The 17,024-nt window shown below is 44.5% G+C and overlaps 1 protein-coding gene across 3 annotated transcripts in view; it reads right to left on the bottom strand.

Moving 5' to 3' along the window:
- The window catches only part of GRIA3 (glutamate ionotropic receptor AMPA type subunit 3), a 134,987-nt gene extending 118,382 nt beyond the window's left edge, over positions 1-16,605 (bottom strand). For 2 of the 3 annotated variants that reach the window (XM_065729670.1, XM_065729669.1), the window contains exons 1-2: positions 16,241-16,605; positions 15,428-15,586 (exon numbers count right to left, since the gene is read on the bottom strand). In XM_065729670.1, the coding sequence (XP_065585742.1) occupies positions 15,428-15,586; positions 16,241-16,340 (259 nt within the window). In that variant the 5' untranslated portion in view covers positions 16,341-16,605. The remainder of the gene's footprint in view (positions 1-15,427; positions 15,587-16,240) is intronic. The other variant, XM_065729668.1, reaches the window with a different exon arrangement.
- Positions 16,606-17,024: the final 419 nt, after the last annotated feature.

Genomic DNA, 17,024 nt, shown 5'->3' on the forward strand with positions numbered 1-17,024 from the left:
GCAGCAGGAGCAAGTTCAGCCATCACAACTGTTCGGCTTGTGCCGCTCTGATGCACAATTTCAGCAGGGGAGGCTTCCATAACAATTAAGCAGATTCATTCACAGCTGAAGACGCCCCTAAATTTTGGCAAGTGCAGCATCCCTGTTTTAATCCTGCTACTGTACCTTGCCCGCTGCTGCAGTGCACATGTTATCAGAAGAATCCTCCCCTCACACCTCATGCTGACGGCATGCAGTTGTGGGGGCTATTCTCCAGGAACATGTAGGACATCCATTCTGCTAACTCATCAAGCTTTAGGGAGGATAAGCATGTAAATGTCTCCTAACACTCACTAAAATTCTAGAGAAATTTAATGAATTTTGAAAAACAAGTCACCATCAGTTAGCATGTTTGTCTTAAACAGACTCATTGTGGAGACAAAGGAAAAGGAGAGGTATGAAGCAGAAAGAAGCAGACGGGTCTTGCAAGGATCTGAAGCAGCAGTGACAAGAGATGATCAAATGACGTTTTTTCATTGTAACAAGCGTATTTCATGTGACTGAAGAACATTCTCAGACTGTGAAGAAAAAGGAAGTAAGAGCAAAAGAAAGACACTGGTTTCCCTGCTCAGGAATTTGATAGTTTATACCACAGCAAATTGAAATTAAGATTAAAAAATAATCAAATTGAAAACTGTCATAGGCAGAGCAAGGTGAAGAAGATTATGATCCTTTGGTAACTGAACAACACATAAATTAGTACAAATTTCTACCCATTATATTGCCAGAAAGAACAAATTGCTAAATACCATTTCAAGAATCATGGCGATATAAATCTGCTTCTACCCACTTAAATCACACACCCTAACTCAAGCTGCTCCAGCTGTGAATCCACATTTACATTTTTTATGAATAGTTATATGAAGTCATTTAATAAATTTGCTATAATTTCAAATATACGTTAAAGACGCAGATCAAGGGATCCTACAGTTACACCTGTCACCACACCATGTGCACCATTCAGATTACGTTCAATGGACCCATTAATACAGACAGAAATGGGGAAGATCTACTCACAGACACACTTAGCTAAACTGGGGCAACTACAGGAGTCACTGGGGTTATTTCAGATTTCATCAAGTCAGCATCATTAAAACAAACAAAAATGCTCTGAGCACTTTAATCTATTTTGGATCACTCATTACTACAGAGCAAGACAATGGAAATTTTAAAGCACTTTAAGTACTTAAAAATCTAATCTTTATTTAACGACCATAGTTTTTCAAAATAAGAATCATTAAAAATACATAGCAACGCAAAGGGACACATTCTATAAAATGAGACAGAGGCTTTTCCTTCAACGTTCAGGGTTTGTTTAGCACCGAGTCAGAACAACAGATTGTGTCTGTGAGAGGACAGAAGCTGCTCCAAGGGGACAGCTGCTGAGCTCCTCTGGTGAACCCCACATCAAAAGGAGGATGTGATGGAGCACCCAGGCAGTTGGGATGCACACCATTAACCAAGTGACAGAATGAAAGATGGAAAACTTTGGAGGGTAAGTGTAGATGAATACAATCAATGCATCACTGTTTGTTTGTTTGTTTTTTTTAACAAACAAACAAACAAGAAAGATAGGACTTACTATGAAGGCAGAATTGCAAATTGGGTTTGCTCAAAGTTGTCTTTGGTTCTGAACCAAAACCATGGTAATAGTGTTGCCTGTGAGTCTGTGTTGCTTCGTCAGTTAAAATAAAAATGAACCTGTCCCCATGGACACTGTTTAGATTGCCAGTCTTGGCCAGACTGTCCTACCACATCCACTGTTTATTACAGATTTGGCATCTTCTGACTTCTACCTGTTCGGGACAATGAAAGATGGACTGCATGACTGCATGGGCAACACTTTTCTAGCAATGATGCAATCATAGCAGCTGTGAAACAGCTCCACTCACAGATCTTTACAAGCACAGTATGCAGGCTTGTGTTCACCAGTGGCAAAAATGCATAACTCATGGCAGTGACTAAGTTGAAAACATAGTCGTAGATGAGAATTTGGTCCATCAAATAGTGTTATTGTGTTTTTTGAATCTGTTGTAGTTCCCATGGAAATATATAGGGGGCATTATTTTCAGAGTGACCTATGTAATAAGTCTCTGTTACTCCATTCTCTTCTCCTTTAAGTAACTTGTAATATTCATGAATGAGGATTAAGGAAAGTCTATGTATATGTTGTCTATAAGGATGTGTAATTCAGCGTACCATTTCATAACCCAGCTGTCAAAAGAGACAACATTTTTGTAATACATGTATTGTATGCATGCCAGTATGAGATGAATAGTCCTGTAACCATAATCAATACCTCTCATTCAAACAACTGGCAGTGGCATTTCAGACAACTGGCAATTTCATCAGTTTCACTGGGCTGCTCAAAAATAAACATCTTGAGAAGGATGAATGATCTCTGAGGCTATCTATAAATATTACTAAGCTCAGCTGTTTGTTTTAGGGGGCTCATCTCTGGGAGTCTCTCATCAGTGCAAAAGGTATGGTGGGCTTCAAGAAACTAAAGAAACACTGAAGAGCTTGAATGTTGTTTTTTTCACCATTCACCGCATTCATATGCTGATCCCACCAAAGCACCAGGACCCCTCCAGTGCTTCAGCAGCTCCAGCTCTGCAGGGAGCTTGCATGGTCTCAAGGATTTGTAGCATCTCAAAGCCAAACTGGATTGAGAGGGGAAGCTCCAACACCCTGAGTAAGCCTACCCTGGGGTAACCAGTGTCAGTTCTGAGGAACTTTAGGATTTTAACTACTTCAGAGCTAAACCTGCCCCCTCTCCACAAAGGTTTTGAGAATGAAATAAAAGTAGCAGCTCAGTGGGAATGAGACTGAAGCTGGGGCTGACGGGTGTGAGGTGAGTCCAGGCAGACAGGGAACAGAAGGTGCCATTTGCAGACCAATTTGTGTCCCCAGGAAGTGAAATAGCTCTTTTTAAAAAAATTATGCTCTATCTGATTCTATCTATTAAAGTAAGTCAGGCACAAAGAACAGGAAAAGGAAAAAAGGTGGCTGACTAAAGGGAAAAAGCACACCTCTGCCAGTCCAGAACCCAAATAAAACTTTCAAATCTGTGCAGTGGAGACAGGCTCAGCTGCTGGGGGCTGCCTGCTGTGGCACCCCTGCAGATGTCACAGATTAGGACTGCAGGATGGGGCCCTGAATGCAGCCTGCAGGAAAATCTCCTAATCTGAGGAATGATTACTGGGCTTTTTGACCCTATTTTAGCTGTTAGGAATCACAATATCCCTGGTGTGTGCTCCAGGGGAAACACAGGAATGGTCAGTTCTCTCATTGAGCTAGGGGCTGGCACTCATCTGCTTCCAGGCAGGATTTGTGCTGCCACGAGACATCACTGCAGAGAGTTCAATACACCACGGACTGCAGCAATTCCTTCCTTGCAGATACCAGGAATGGGAGCCAAACCTCCACCACCTCAGCTCCTTCTCAGAATGCAGTGCTCCAGGAAACTCTCTTGAAGGAGCTCTGCAGAAATGCCCAGGCCCTCTTTACACATCGAGCAGGACACAATGGCTGGGTGACCAAACAGCTGCTGCGCTGAGCTGAAACATCATGCTGTGCCACCTGTACCCGTAAGAAATCTCTTCTCATTCTTAAATGTTGCTCAGAATATTGCTAACCTGGCAATTAAAATAATTATAAAACTGTAGCATTAACCATACTTATTGCTAGGTGAAGATGTGAAGGACTGTTAGCACATCCAACCATGCCATGAAAACATTCTGCTGGTCTTTCTGTAGCCTAGTAGTCAACAGCAAAGACATGAATGGCATTAATTTCCTCTGAAACTGAATGCCCCTTTCGGAGTGGACAAATGGGAAACCCACAGCCCAGGCAGTGTCTCTGTAGAACAAGCCCAGCTGCACCACACAAACTGCCTCTGCAAATAGAAAGTCAATGCATGTTAATGTGCAAGCCATGGTATTCCTGAAGCAGAACTGTAGAGAAGAGCCAGCTTTTAAGGGTGAATGTATCAAACTGCAAATCGTTATTGCTTTGATCATCAATATTTTAAAGTCACAATTTTTTTCTCTCTACTGGCAATAGCATGTCACATCTGCATGGTAATCATGCACAACTCTTTACGCTTCCCTGTGACAGCACTCAAAGTGGGAAGTGGTCACAAAACCAACAGAAACCAAAGTGGGTAGGACAATGGTGAACTGATAAAACAAAGACCCTCATTTTCAGGTTAAGTGATCAGATGGCAGTGCACCACAGTGTTAGCCAGAAGATCTGTAAGGAAGAGCTCCAAGGGGATGCAGGCCTGCACAGCTGCAGCTGGCATGCACTGAGCTCTGCCCACAGGCTCTGGGGAGAAGCAGCCCTGCAGAATAAAGTCTCAAGAGACCTGCTCAGCCACTGGGTTTCACCTCAGTACTTCATACTTCTATAGGATCCTTCATCCAGGAATAAAACAGGCAGGACTGCATGTGAGAATCTTAAACTGCAACTGCCCCATCCTACACCCATTTTCCACGTTCCTGTCTTTGGAGATTTCTGATATTTTTTTGCAAGTATGCTCCACAGACATTGAATTATACAGCTGAATTTCCAGGAAACAAAAACGACAGATTCATATTTCACATGCTGCGTTGTCCAACCCTCACGAAAACACAATTAACAATCAATATTAATTATGTTATCGCCATGAAGATTTTAATTCCCTTCAAGAGAACCCTGCAATGGATGGAATTCAATCCGCCATGCACAAGAAATACTCAGGGCTGATGCAAGAATTTTGAGAGACTGCACAGAAGAAAGAAGGAATCATATAAATCCTGCTCGCAATTTTGTCCAGGAAGATGCCACTTTAAAATTCATGTGCAGATCCTGATGAAGGCAGACTATTCCAGAGCAGCAGATTCTGGAATCAATTAACAAAGCAATTCTTATTAACACAGGGAATCTCCAGACATTATCAAGGAAGCACAGAATCTTTTCAGAAAAGCCTGCAGGGAAAAACATACTTTAATATCAAATTGCATCCTTCAGTGTATGCAGAGATTGCTTCAACTCAAATCTCAAATGCAACTTATGTGAGAGAAGGGCTCACGCTGCAGAACAACACAGTGAGAATTTAAGGCAGGAAGTGCAGATAATTTATCTGAATAAAGCTTCCAGAAGAATAACTGATTTATGTTGATAGCAATCCAGGCTACAGCCTGACCAGGCTACAGGGGTGAGCAGCATCACTGCTCATGGAAAATAACAGGGTGTTTTTACCGATGAAAACAGCTTAAAACATTAGCTTTATGCATCCTCCAAAAGCCCGTGTTTTGTCAAAGATCTGTTCTTAACTCTACAGTGCCTCAGAAAAAGGTGCCATGTTTTTCAAATAGTACTGCCACTACTGATGCAAGTAGGTGAGACACAACGGCTTAAATTTCACAAAGAAATCTATGGTCTTCAATGTCACCCAGCCTTTATTCATTCAAGAATTGCAAAATCCATAAACCGGTGCAGAGAGAGAGAGAGAAAGAAAAGTAGTGAAAGGTTCGCAGCTGCAAAAATACATGGATGTGGGAAAAAGGGAAAAAAAAAAGAAAAATGAAGCCCTGGAAGTGGAGATGGCACCACTCCTGATAAAAGCAAGGTCAGCACTTTGCACTGGAGACTATTTGATTTACTCTATTTTGTTTCAGCTGAAAAACAAAATCTTTCCTTGGCAGATTCTACTCTACACAGTCTATTACAGATACTTCTGAGACACCCAGCATCATTTATAAAGGGACACTTATTACTGCTGAACGTGAATGTTTTGTTAAACTTCCCAAAGTTGCCAGAGGAAATATGTGCAACGCGGCACAAGGGGGCATTCAGCTGGCTGCCGGAGAGCACGGGCAACCTGGGCAGTCCTGCCCACAGGTGGCTCAGAATCTCCTGTGAAGGATACATGGGCTGCCCCAGGACCCACACCCCCCTTCACTGGGAGGATTAAAGTCAGGAATACCCCATGAAGGATCACTCCTTGCAGGCTTCGTTCCATCCAACTCCCATGGAGCTACTGCAAATTCATCTGCTGTAAATCAGATCAGAATAAGGATGCACTATGTATCCCCATATTTATTTAAAGGAATACAAAGAGGGGTTTTTAATCCTGTTGAACAATGAGGCACAAAACCATTTCATTCTCAGTGAATGGCTTCTCCCTGAAGCCATGCAAAGCTATGTACCACCTCTTGCAAATTCTTCCTGTGTTGCATAGCACAGAACACAACTAATGCACTGGAATGCACGGTTTTCAGATGAGTCAGTGTGGCTGTAGAAAGCACTGCTACATTTACCACTGTCTGCATGCAGTAAAGCCGTACCAGTCCATGCTTTAAACAAGGTAACTTCTGCTCCTGGAGAGCTGAACTAGAATAGTGCAAAGCTTCAGGAGTGTTCCCTGGTCAATTCGGGGCTTATCTCACTGCCTCTCCAGGTGATAAAGTCAGTTGCCTGTAGATGGTGTGGAAAGACATGCTATACATACTTGAACTGACAAAAATTGTCTATCCATAAAATCCATCACAAGCAGCTTGAACAATACACACTGGAAAATACAGACAGTTTCTTCCAAAACTCACACACACACCCTTTTCACATCCATCACCTATATGTCATCAGAAAAATTGGACAGAACAGGTGCTCTAGCATTGAAAAAGACAGATTCATGTCTGCAGAAACATTATGCTAACTGATACACGCTTCACCAAATTGTTTCAGTCAGGGGAAAAAAAAGCCAAAAACACAAAACCCAGAAACAGCCATTTTCAAAACAAAACATTTGGCTTTATCTGAAACTGAATCAATTTTTTGAAGCCTGAAACTATTAAGGAAGCTTTTATTCTTAATTCTCCAATTTTCTGGTTGATCCCAAGCTAATCTCCAAAATCTTTTTGCAAGTACATCTGAAATGAAAGACCAGCAAGCTACACAGCTGCTATCTTTTCCCATCATGTTCCAGTGTTTCATGTTTCAGTGGTTTTGAAATCACGCAGCATGATGTTCTGGGGTATCCAATCCATTTATAGGATGCCCAGAACTGCAGTGAGATCATGGTGTAATGGAGGAACACAGCCTGAGCTGTTCAAGGAGTTTAATATAAACATGCTAAAACTACCACTGATTAAAATAAGAGTGGGATTGATGTTATACTGATGTAACATCCTCAGATCCAACTCCTTTTGCAGTACTCCACAATGGTAGTGAAGTCACTCTGATGGTGTCACCAGATCACTAAACACTTTGGAGAAAGATGATCGAGTACATTAAACCTGCCAGACAGTTTTGAATCCCCCAACCAATTCAGATTCAATGCAGGGTTAGACCCTGGGTCAGTTCTTTGCAGATCAATGAATGCTAATTAGCTCTTATCTAACCACTAGGAAAAAGGAACACACATGAACTGGAGTTTTCTGACCACCAGGCTTCATTAGAATCCTAACTTGGTGACATAAGCGTAAGGCCTAAGGAGACAAAACCCCTACAGCTGTTAAAGATCAATTCTTTACCGAGTTATCTTCCCAAGTCACCTCTCACTTCACCTCCACCCTCTCCCAAAACAATGAGAACAACAAAACTGCAGAAGAGACTTAAGGAACTTAAGGGCTGTAGTGTCTATCTCAGACTGAGATCTCAGAAACAGAAATCAGATAAAGAAACCATGCAACTCCGTGGCAATCCCCCCAAAGCACTGCCCCACGCCTCTCGGCAAAGCTAGCAGCCCTGAGACTTCAATTTTAGCACATTCTACAAACCTCAGAGGGAGAAAGCAACAGGCAATGCTGGTTCCAGTAAAGATGGCTCTCCTCCTACCACTGAAATAAAGGGTCTGAGAGTGGGTCAGGCAGGCAAGGACTGGGCACGTGCTGTGCTGCAGAAGTGTGGACCATGCTTATAACAGAGATCCAGGGTGTGTGCAAGGCAAAGTATTAAGCTTGCTTTCTTTCCAACGGCTTTGCTTATTTCAGGTGAAGAGCTGAAGATTTCTCCTTTGTCAAGTGACAGATCAGCTTGCTGCACAGCACTGACACGTGCTGTCCTAGGTCCATTAGTGGGAACACGTCTTTTTCTGGCAAGGACACCAAATGAGTAAGTGCTCATTTCCATTTATTTTTCCAGAAGAACGAAGAGTACAATTTTGTTTGCTGTTTATTTCCTATAAGGGTTAGGAATTAAAGAAGTGATCAACAAAATAGCATTTTTAGCCACGGCTCTCCATGTTTCTCACTGCAAACTGCCCCGCAATCCCTGCCTGATACAGGTATTACTCCTGTATAAGAAGTGGCAAACCTGTGCTACCAGAAGTAGCAAACTGACTGACTCCAAATCATGCTAAGAGCCATCTGATACACTGCAATTTCTGAAGTTCAGCCCCCTGACCACTCAGGCTGGGCCCAAATGCTTGATGTTTGCACGTAACAAAACTGCAGGTAAAATCAGCAAGCAACCTGCATGCATCAGTCCAGGAGAACGGGGTGTGAAAATAATGATGGAATAAAACAATATGGAATAAAAGAAGCAGGCATGGAATATACACTATCAGGCAGTGGGTATACATTTCCAAAATAACTGCATATCATTTTAAAGGTAGTTCCTGTGTTAAAGGTTTCAAGACAGCGGAGTTATCTTGCAGTTCTTGTATTACGATGGAGTCAAGAAAGTGGAGTCATCATGCAGCCTTGCATTATTTTTAAAAATTCCTGATCAGAATTACAAACATCAAATTTGACCAAATGCCAACAAATGCAAGCCCAACACATGGGGCTGGATCGAACACTCAAATGTAGTAACTTAACTCACATCATCATGTCGTAAACTGCATTTAAAAACAACTTTCAGCACATCTAAAACATCCGTGTTGTCTAGCCAAACAATTACATGTAGGTGATCAGCTATCTCACTCCATTCAGCAGAACAGCCCTCACCAGGGCTACTAGCCAATTCTAGAGGAGAATCCCCAGCACAGTGCCACTGTGGGTTGATCCTCACGTGGAAGGGCTCCTGTGCCTCCTGTGCTGTGTGTGTGAGGGCTACGTGCTGCCGCTCGCTAAGTTAGAAGCACTTAAGAGGATGATAAAGCAGATCCACTGCCTCACACTCCACAATGGGGACACGCATGAATGGCTGCTAGGTGGATTCATTCATATTACTCCTTCCAACATTTACTTTTCCTCGTTATGCAGAAACCTTACTGCCCGTTTCTCTTGCTCCATGCAAATGTGATAGTTTAACCACTAACAACTACGTCGTGGTGGTATCATCTACAAAGGCACACAGTGCCTTTGAATGCTTCACATATAGATATGTGTGATAAATGAACCCCACGTGTTTGGTGCTACAGAACTACCTCCTGGCTCCCTGAAAGATAAAGCCAGAGTACACATCGTGAAGCCGTGTGATAGCTATGGATCTCCATGCTGCAATGCCTACAAACAGTCCAACAATGAGTCTGCTTTGCAGTCCTCACTGTATGACTGCACGTAAAAAAAGTCCAGGATTTTTCCAGCCCTGAGGTTTTTGAGATATTTGACTTTCTGAAGATCACAAATAAGGTAATATAACTAAGGGAAGCATGCCTCAGCCTCTGAGGGGCAGTGTAACACATACACATTGGCTTAGAAGAAACAGAACCCCCATGGATGAAATCTGAAAACTGCTTCATTGCAGCGACCACAACACAGTTCCAGAGAAACTGGTTTGACCTGGATCAATCATTTTCATATTCCTATTTTTAGATCATTACAGTGTTCTAGTGGAGGTACAAGGCCCTGTGTAGCAAATGTAGCCTTACAACAATAGGCATGGAGCTTTTAGGCAGCCTACAATCTCCTTTAGAACAGAGGCCTTGGCCTTCCAGTGATTATTCTTTAAAGCAGCACAGAAGCTACTGACTCTAGGCTCCATCTTAAATGCCAAATACAAAACCACCAAACATTTTCTTCACAATAAATGGACGTGACTGTTATTTGGCTTGATTTGAGACATTAAACACGAAACCAAAGTGTCACTCCTTTAAAAAGAACATATTCTAATAACACTGTAAGGATGTCTAACTACATCAAAATTTGCATTCCAGAATGGGTAATGACAAAATATGCGGTCTGAATGGAAAAACATCTAACTTCTGGATTGTGACAACAAAGAATTGCTGAAGATACCTCAGCTCCCTTCATTTCACACCTTCCTGTACAACAGTCCTACACTTGCAGTAGGATGGCCTCCCTCCTCCTCGACAGGAGGAAAGAAACCCACCATTTTCTGCGGCTTAAAACTGTTAATAAGTTGTTGGCATATGCTGTTTCCCAATGTGGCATCTCTGTTTCTTAAACTATAGCTGTATACGCACTTCACTGGGATTTGGAGTTCATCAGCAGCTCTCCAACATACGCCAGGTCCTCCACACACAGTGCTATACAGGAAAACTGGACAAACGGATCTCTGTAACTTTCTGAAATTGAATGAGTGAATGGATCTCCTCATTGTGATGCACTCTTCATTCATTCAGTGAATCACAGAATTGTAGGGGTTGGAAGGGACCTCTAGAGATCATCGAGTCCAACCCCCGTTCACAGAATTCACAGAGCTTCCCAAAAAAGTGCCCATTTGTATCAATGTTTTCTTTCCTCTCGGCAGTGTGAGTTAAATTTAATCCTAACATCTAAGTAACATGTAAATGCATAAGTACATAGTGGAGGAGGAGAGAAAGGAGAGCCAGCTCATTTTAAAATTATGAAATAATAAAAATCAATATAAAACAATACTGTTCTTCTAATGCTGAGTCAACATTCACATTAAAGACAAATCTCCCGCTCTGCCATGAACCAGAAACAAACTTCAGTTGGCCATACACCCTTCTTCACCCTTTCGTCTACCCCAGTATTGCAAGAGCTTTGGCTCTTAAGCTGATCTGCTTTGCCACACAGCAGTAACATACAATACTTAAGCAAGTTCTGCAGCATCAAAAGCATTTTTGGGGGTCTGTAATCAACAGAAGAGCATGGAAAGCAAAGCTCCAGGTCTTTAACTACTGGGGGAGAAACCATAGCGCAATCTGTACTGGGAGAGTTAGGCACCTACCCTGTGGTTCCTACTGAGCAAAGCCACCAGTACATGGCCCAAACTTGGCAAGGCTGTTAGAGACATCCTTATGCTTTTGGCAGAAGGGAGCTGACCGCTTTCAGCATCAGTGTCCTCTGCCAGCTGGCCAAAAAGCACACAGATGCAAGGGAAGCAAATTATCTGCCCGCTGGCAAAAAGAAATGCTGAGCATCATGTAAGGAAAAACCCTGTGTATGCAGGAGAGTCCACATGTCCAACTGAGTATGGATTTGAGCATATATATATATATGTTTATATATATGTATGTGTGCACCTGGCCATTGGGAAAAGGAAAAAATACAATTCAACTGGCAAAATTGTTTGCTGCTAACCCTGTGGTATCATGTTCTGTAACGGTCTCACAGTAACAAACTGACACTTTGACTGAAATCTGAGCTGAATCTTCAACATTAAACAAAGGACTGCAGGACACTAAAGAATGATTTTCAAAGAAAGCCAGAAATCTGAGCTCCTTAAGAAAGTGTCTGTACAGTCAGACAAGTGATTTTAGCAACTTAAAGTAAGCATGTAATTACATCGTCCCTCTTCTTTTTTCTTTCCCCCTTTCTTTTTGGTTTCTTAAAAAACAAGTGCCAGTAGAAAACAAAAACCAAAACTCTACACCAAAATTTATCAGAACAGGCTTCTGGGTTCAGAAGATGCGTGAGAAATGGCAGACAGAACAACGGGACAGCCAGTGGGCTGGGTGCAGCTGAGAGAGGGAATCTGCCTGTAGATTAATTAGATTCTGCAATCAAACTCCCTTTCTCCTGCACACATCCCATCACTATCATTACGTGATCAACAGATTTTAATGAAAACGAATGCTTTCTGCTGAGAAATTCCGTGGGAACTACGTATAGCACTGACTCCATTTCTACATATTTCTTGAAAACTGTATGTAATGCACGAGCACGTTTGTTGGCTGTGAAGGTGTACAACAGCAATTTTTTGCAATGACAGTGCAGAGAGGGAATATGAGATCTGTGTGCTAATGAGCTGACACTGCAGAGGCTAGAGCAGTGTTAGTGTAGTGCACTACAAGTGCAGAGCAGAAAGACATACATGGGCTATTTCTAGAGAATATCACCTACAGAACTGCACATAATTCAGCATTAATACCAACATCCTTTATCACAGATTACAGTGAAAATGTGGAAGACGCTCCCAGTGACGAATTTATACCTTTCAGTTGTTATAGCTGCATTATTTTGAAAGACCTCACTCCCCACTGAGCATTTCTCAAGAAAATAGACGCATTTCAGTTCATTTCGTGCATTCAGGTAACTTTCTTCCTTTCTGTTTTTCTCTGATTGCAAAAAGCTTCCTATTCTAAAAGGTACAATAAATCCTGCCATGGCCGAATGATAAACTTTAATTCCTCTTTAATACACTGGAATTTTCCTCTATGTTTGCATTTGCTCTCCGTGAAGACATCACACAGCTAAATAAATAGATGAGTAGATAAACACAGAGTGAATGAATACCTTATGCACGCGTGTAAATTAAATATACAGAGAGAGGCTCAGTGCTGGCAGTGAAGCAGGGAACGCATGTACATGAATCAGATTATGCATCATTTAACTGAAAAAGGAATGAGAAGGAGGGGCTTAGGGTAGGAATTTTCTTTTGCTTCTAAACAACTTTGTTCTCATGTTGGGATACTGCCAAATCAAGCCTACTAGAGGTGGGCCTTTTATCTCTGGCTCATGAGGATAGTTTAGAAGAGGTTTTTTTTCCTGCCTCTGGAATGCACCAGATTGCAGCAAGTGGGATATGCAGTTGCACAGCAAAAACCTAAGTCTTTTCTAAGCAGAGCCCAATTGCTACACACATGAACACTTACTACAGCTACTACCATATAATACAGATGAAAGGAGAATGCAAATTACTAGTTGATGGATAGGGCCTCGCAGAGGCACTAGGTTCAACCCACACAGGCTACTTTGCCTGATTTCCCTCCAGCTCTGTTATATATCCCATCACAAAGTCAGTCACAGCCTTTGTCTCCGGTGCAGGCAGTCAGAGTCACTGCAGCTCTCTCTCATATGGATTCCTGCCAATTGCAAATATTGATCAAAAGGTTGTGTGACAGCACCAGAGACAATTTATGCTTATCTTCAAGAGAAGCAAAAATGTTGTGGGAAGAATTCTTTCGTGGCAGCACCCTGAAATTATCTGCTACTCCAGGAGGAAGCAAGGATAATATTAGTGGCTTGGAGGCCAGCATCTTTCACATGTTAGCCATGTAGCATGTGGGGCTTGATTCCTGATGCATCGATATATATGAGTGTTCTTCAAAGATAGCTGCTTGCAGATCTGGAAGGAGCAACTGTTCTTCTATTTCTTTCTTTATTTTAATTTGAGCTACTGAGAGTGGTGACTTCCAATCACTGTATTGTTTTCTTACCACTATTACCAGATGGTTAACACAGCTATGGCCAAGGTCACCTTTTCATTTTCTTTCTTCTGTTGCTTTTTTCACATCTCCTATTTTTAAATAGGTTACTGCAGGTTGGTATTCTCTGGTCTACGGTTTCTCCAGAGATTTGAGTTTCCCAATTTTACTATGCCGGTGTGTTGGAATACGCAGCCCTGCTCTGCAGAAAACCAGCTCATCGTGCGACAGTCACGCCGGCTTTCACTAATGAGTAGCACACTGACTAAATAATACATGGGCTGCCTCTGATCGCGTGCGTGCCTCACTGGTCTTGGTGGGATCTGTGAGGAAGTGCTGGGAGAACTTTTAAAAAACAATTAATCACTAATCACCCAAGCAGTTTAATGTATTTAGTTTAAATCCATATAATTGATATTTAGGGAACTACGTGTGAGATATAGCCCTCTTGAAGGGATTACACTGATTAAGGATTAATAGTCAGATGTTTGTTGTAAGAGCTGTTGAGGCAGGATAGGATTAGCAAAATAAGATGCAAAGTACAGGCGCAATTTTATTTACCCTATTTTTTTCTACTTTACAGATATTTTAATTGGATATAATTACCTCCCCCCGACTTTTAAAGGTCCTACTTCAAAGCCCTTTAAAAAGTAGCGCTGCATTAACATGAAGCAGTCACATGGGGGATACATTAGAGTATCAACCCAAAAGTTGTCCAAGAATTTCCTTACTGTTTATTTCATAACCACCACCTTTCTTGGAAAATACCTCAATACCGAGGAAGAATGAAGCATCTGCTCTTACAGCCTGCCCATTATATAGCTCAGGACATGATAAGGACAATCCTAATAACCCCAACAAACAAAACCAAAAGAGCCCATTCAAACGTGAAATTGTTTTGAAATAGAAGATTGCAGTTTGCAGTACGCTGCCACTTCAGCGCAGCCTTTCAGTGCAGTGCCTCCTCTTTGGAAATGTCATACAGTGAGTGTACAAACAGGAATCTTGATCGTAACACAAAGTTTGGACACTGCATTCAGGTTCTTTAGATCATGTACAGATGTAATTCTGTGCGCTGTGAAGTGCGCGGAACCACCTCACAAGAGGACTCCTCTCATTTTCAAAAGCCAGTGATAGAAACTGCACACAACTGAGCACAGACACATCAGTGAAACACATATTCAGGAACCACGACTGATAAAGGGATGCTTTTTTAAATGCAGAGCACGCACCGGTCTTTCAGAATGAGATTTGGCATTTTAACACGTTGCCACCACACGAAGTTCTGTTCTGCTTCCTTTTGTTAATAGAAGCTCAAATTACACAGATGCATTTCTCATGCAGAGCTGTTTCTCATGATGCTAAGCATTCTGATTCCATCTTCCCTCAGCTCTAAAGACATTCATCACTCGACAGACTTCTCAGCTTTTAACAGGACTTTACAGTAAGGAAAGAAGCTGGTATATCAGGTCAGAGGAGGTACGTAAGCCCCTCTGGTTCTGCTCCTAAAGGTCATTTGTTATCAGCTGCTTCTGTTTTATTCCTACATGGTACTATTTGCAAACAGCCAGGCTGGAGCCTCGGAGGGGAGATGCTACCTCAGTGGCAATCCACTGGTCACGGCTGCACACTGCTGCTACATGCACAACCTGGTTGCTTTTGTGGAAAATAAAACTAAAAATGAGGAAAAAAGTGGCGAGGGAACTTTTCTCTAAGGTATTATTCAATCACATAATGCCGCAAATCCACTGAGCCTGACGGCAGCACGCACATTTGTTGCACTGTGTCACACGGCGGAGTACTCGAGGCTGCCAGGGGCAAAGGGAATGTAATACCGGATAACAAAGAGATAGATACAATTTTTAAAAGCGTGTATTTACTTACAAGCATTTGTCACTGAAAAACTGTTGGAAGAGTCCAAGTGATCTACGTGGTAGTTCAGATGGAAGGGCTTTTCGGTGGTGTTTTGGTTTGTGTTGTATAACTGCACAGCAAACCGAAACGCGCTGTGCTCCTGAACAGTGTTTCTCATGAAAAGTCCACCTAGGAGCGGAGAAAAGAGAAGAAAAAAAAAGAAAAAAAGAAGGGAGAAGGCATTTCAGAGCGGGCGGTTAGCGCAGGCAGCGGCACCGGGTTACATCCGCATACCGCGCATCTCGGCAGCGAGCGGCCAGCGCAGGCTGTGAGCGCGCGGCTGTGGCGGGGCGCGCACGGAACGCCGCTCCGAGCCCGAAGTTGGGCTGCGAGGCACACGCACATCGCAGCCCGGTGCCCCGGAGCCGCCCGGAGCTGCGGCACCGCGACGCGGCCACCTCCGCTGCCCGCGGGGGACGGGGCGGAGCAGCCCGGGAGCGGCGGTGCGGACCCCGGAGCGCCGCCGGGAGTTGGGCAGGCGGGCTGCGGGCTGCGGGCTGGGCACGACGCGGTGCGGGATGTGCGGTGCCGGCCGTGCGGGAGCGGGGCTCGAGGAGCAAGTTTCCTCGCACGCTCGGCGCCGGCCGCGGGTTCGGGGCACGCCGCTGCAGATCCACGCCATGCGGGATGCGATTCCGCAGGAGCGCGGAGCAAAGCCCGCGTCGTTGCGGGGCGGACGGAGCGCAGCCCGGGGACCACTGCGCACCGCTCCCGGCTGCGGGCGCGGATCCTTCCCCGGCTCCCCCCGCTCCCCGGCGCGGCTCGGGGCGGCGGAGCGCTTACCGATGCTGATGGTGTTGGGGAATCCTGCCCGCGCCTCGCCCAGCAGCCCCGCCAGCAGCAGCAGCAGCAGCGGCACGGCACGGCCCGCGCGCTGCCCCATTTTCTTCAGCCGCTGCGGTTCAGCCCTAACACCCGACCGGCGGCACGGGCATGGATGGGCGCGAGCGGAGGCGCGGAGCGGTGTCAATGGTGGAGGCGATGCCGGTGGAGGTAGTGAAAGGATGCTCTCCCCTCCTTTCTTCCCTTCTTCTTCTTCTTTTTTTCTTTTTTTTTTCTTCTTTTTTTCTTCTTCCCCTTCCCCAGCTCCCTCTCCTCCTGCCTTCACCCCAGCCGGGCAGGGCTCATTGGCTGTCAGGTTGCCTTTCTCCCCCCCGTCTCCAGCAGCCCCCCCACCCCACCCCCCACCCCCCCTCCCCTCGCAGCGCAGGGACTTCCCCCAAAGATGGTGGGAGCGGAGCCGGCCCGGGAGGGGGTGATCGATCAAACTTGGAGGGAGGCGGGCGCGCAGCCCTCGGTCCCGCCGTCTCCCGAGCGCTCGGGGCGGCACCGCTCGGGGCTGAGCTCGGCGGGTGCTACGCGGCCTCGCGAGGGCCGGTCCGCGGGCTGCGGCTGTCCCTTTAAAGCTGCATCGCCGCTGCGTGCGTGTGTGTGTGTGTGTGTGCGTGTGTGTGAGTGAGTGAGTGCGGTGCGTGCGCTGCCTGAGGGGAGGGGAGGAGGCGGAGAGCCGGGGCCGCGCAGAGGAGAGCGAGGCGAGAGTGTGGGGAGGGGAGGGGAGGGGAGGGCA

Source organism: Cyrtonyx montezumae, unplaced genomic scaffold, assembly GCF_038088225.1.
Source record: "Cyrtonyx montezumae isolate F1298 unplaced genomic scaffold, pur_monq_1.0 scaffold_11, whole genome shotgun sequence".
NCBI classification, from domain to species: domain Eukaryota; kingdom Metazoa; phylum Chordata; class Aves; order Galliformes; family Odontophoridae; genus Cyrtonyx; species Cyrtonyx montezumae.